We start from the raw sequence: 3,555 nt of genomic DNA on the forward strand, positions 1-3,555 counted from the left end.
CTGACAATGCCCACTCCCTCAGCACTGATCCTCTGACAGTGCCCACTCCCTCAGCACTGATCCTCTGACAGTGCCCACTCCCTCAGCACTGATCCTCCGACAGTGCCCACTCCCTCGGCACTGACCCTCTGGCAGTGCCCACTCCCTCAACACTGACCCTCTGGCAGTGCCCACTCCCTCAGCACTGACCCTCTGGCAGTGCCCGCTGAAATTATGGAAAGTAATCTAGTTTATGTGGCCTGTGTCTGCAAAATGGTGAGTTACGTTACCAGGCTAAATAGTCCTTCTAGAACAGTGACAAAATGCAGTGTTTGTCAGACCAAGTGACTGTAACCCCTGGAGTGTTAATGAAATAAGATATTTATACTGTAGAGTTCAGGTAGACAGATAAATTAAACATTAAATTGTTTAGTTCAGAATAATCAAAGATTGACTTGTGTTTTAAAATCACAGGGACTGAATTTTTAGGAGAATCTTAGGGAATACAGATTGTGGTCAGAACCAATGTAGTTTTTCTCATAGAAATCTGTGTCTCTGAAAAGTTGCAAAATAGTTCGAGAAGTCTGGTTTGTGAAAAATCCAAACCAGGAGTGTTTGGTTAGAAATCTGCAATTTATTCAAAGCTGAGAAAATTTAAGCTCTCGGTTTTGAGGGTATTCATAAAGAAGAAATCACAGCTCACAGAACCAAGACTGCAGAGAATCAGTTAAGTAGGAATTGATTATTTGATCTCGGGAGTAATCACTGTGAATTTAAATCTCTGTCAAGGTGTGAGAAAACTGTGTTCTGAAGATTTTTCTAACCGCTTTCTAATAGCTTTTTAATTCCTGATGTGTTTTTTATGAATCTCTCGCTTTGTGTTTCAATGACTCACCATCAGGTTAACTAAACGAACGTGATTTATCAAGACAACTTTCCTTCTGGGATCTGACTTCTTCAGTAATTACCATCAGCTGGGATCTCTGCAGATGTAGGGAAGGGGAGTGAGGTGGAATTTGCCCGTGAGTGTGCCAGATTTCAAATGTGGGAGCTGGCGGTGTGAGTCTTTCCAGGATCCCACCCTCAGCATCGCTTGCAATGAGCTGTGATGGGCTTCTCCCCGCCCCACACCCCCACCGACTCGCCACTGTTACCTCTCGTCTTTGGGTGGATCCAGGAGACGGAGCAATTCAACTTCAAAGGACATCCATTAAACACCTTGGAGAAACATGCTCCCATCTGTGACAGAGAAGAGGTGTCAGCAGGAAACCTTCACGTGCACAAAGTCTCTCTGTACTGCTACTGACTTTACATATCGTGGTCACATCAATCCCAAAACGATGGCTCCATTTTTGTTTCAATTACTTCGCTGGCTCACTTGTGGGACCCAGTATTTACTGACCATCCCTAATTGCCCACGATAAAATGGGGGTGAGCTGCCTTCTTGAACCGCTTCAGTCCATGTTGACCCACAGTGACACTTAGGGAGGGAATCCCAGGATCCTGACCCAGCCAGACTGAGGGAGCGGCGAGATATTTCCAAGTCGGGATGGTGAGGGGCTCGGAGGGGAACTTGCAGGGGGTGGTGTTCCCATGTACCTGCTGCCCCTTGTCCTTCTGAATGGAAGTGGCCGTGGGTTTGGAAGGTGCTGCCTGAGGGTCTTTGGGGAGTTTCTGCAGTGTATCTTGTAGCTGGTACACACTGCTGCTACTGAGCGTCGGTGGGGGGAGGGAGTGGGTGTTATGAATCAATATTAAATTGTGGAGTGAGATCTAACTGTGATGTTGTGAGTGGCTGAATTAAATTGTGGAGTGAGATTAATTTGGGATGGCATAGTGCCTCAGTGGTTAGCACTGCTGCCTCACAGCGGCAGGGACTTGGGTTCGATTGTAGCCTCGGGTGACTGTGTGGAGTTTGCACGTTCTCCCTGTGTCTGCGTGGGTTTCCTCCGGGTGCTCCAGTTTCCTCCCACAGTCCAAAGATGTGCATTTCTTGGTGGGGGCAGAGGGAGGGGGAACAGAAACGGAGTGGTACACTCGCTCCCAGGACCCCTGCTCCCATCATGGCCAATGGGAGACTGGGTCACTGTTGGAGACCAAAATGGCGGGTGGGCCAATGGCTTTATCCCCTGCACTGCTCCTGGAGTAATGACATTTGGGGGAGGAGGGGGGTTGCTGACAAGACACCCCCCCCCCACCAGTGAAGTGAGGAGGGGTGGAGCAGTGTGTATTACAATCGATCACACCCTCCCATCCAACCTCCCCACTGCCCTGAGCCTGTGTCTCAGAGACAACAGGACATTGTGTATGAGCACACAGAATATATCAAACATCATAACTCCCTCATCGATGGGGAACTCAGACACCAGGAGTTTCAGACATGGCACCCCAGCACACTTCCCAGTTTTGAGCCGTTATCTGATCCTCCTCTTTCGGACAACCCTGTTCAAGCTGCTTCCCGACATCCCGATTTGTACTCACGTGGACTTTGGGAGTTGGAGGCAGTCCGTGACAAATCTCCCTCTGTAAATGAATGGAGAATATTAAACTACACTGCTCAGCAGTAGGGAAGGGACTCTCAGCCAGGACCACACACAGGAATGGGTCCCTGAATCCACACAGCAGGGCAACTCTGTTTTTGTCATTCCCCTCTACACACACACAGAATTTCAGAGGGTCTGAGATGCACCCCCACCCCCCACACACACACACACACACAATCGCACATGCAGTCACACGTACAGAGAATCTTACTATCATTCACACACTCTCACACATTCAGAGGGTCTGATACATACACACGCTTTCAGTGGGTCTCAATATTACACACACTCAGAGGATGTTACTATCATACACACACTTTCTGAGGGTCTCACTATCACACTCACAGACACACACTTCCAAAGTGTGTCACTATCACTCTCACATGCACACTCATAGATACATATATGCTCCAATTCACCAACACAGACACACTCACAGCCACACACACTCACTTACGAGCCCTTCTACAGAAAGGATATTATTAAACTAGAAAGGGTGTGTAAAGGATTTACTAAGATGCTACCTGGACTGAAGGTTTGTATTATAAGGAGAGGCTGAGGAGTGACCTTATAGAGGTTTATAAAACCGTGTGAGGCACAGAGAAGGGAGAATGGCGGAGAGCTTTTCCCAGGATAGGTGAGTCTAAAACTAGAGGGCGTAGGATTAAGGTGAGAGGGGAAAGATGCAAAAGGTTTTGAGAGAGCAGTTTATTCACACAGAGTGTGGTGAGTGTGTGGTGGAGGTGAGTACAATTTTGTCATTTAAGAAACATTTGGACAGGTACATGGATAGGATAGATACGGAGGGATGTGTAACAACACAGGCAAATGGAACTAAATTAATTGTTGAAAATGGCCAAGCTGGGCCGAAGGGCCTGTTTCCATGCTGTAGACTGCTATGACTCTATAGGATCCAAACATACCCACACACGCAAACACACAACACTCATTGTCTCACACTCACTCACACACACAACACACACTCTCACGCGCACACACACATACCACTCTCTCTCACGCACACACACACACC

General features: G+C 47.8%; 1 protein-coding gene across 1 annotated transcript in view; it reads right to left on the reverse strand.

Annotated features, from left to right (window-relative positions):
- The window catches only part of LOC122543977 (mitogen-activated protein kinase kinase kinase kinase 2-like), a 26,002-nt gene that overhangs the window by 12,267 nt on the left and 10,180 nt on the right, over positions 1 to 3,555 (reverse strand). The window contains exons 4-5 of the mRNA XM_043682985.1: positions 2,461 to 2,502; positions 1,134 to 1,218 (exon numbers count right to left, since the gene is read on the reverse strand). Coding sequence (XP_043538920.1) covers positions 1,134 to 1,218; positions 2,461 to 2,502 — 127 coding nt within the window. The remainder of the gene's footprint in view (positions 1 to 1,133; positions 1,219 to 2,460; positions 2,503 to 3,555) is intronic.

This window comes from Chiloscyllium plagiosum, chromosome 45 (genome assembly GCF_004010195.1).
Source record: "Chiloscyllium plagiosum isolate BGI_BamShark_2017 chromosome 45, ASM401019v2, whole genome shotgun sequence".
Lineage (NCBI taxonomy): Eukaryota > Metazoa > Chordata > Chondrichthyes > Orectolobiformes > Hemiscylliidae > Chiloscyllium > Chiloscyllium plagiosum.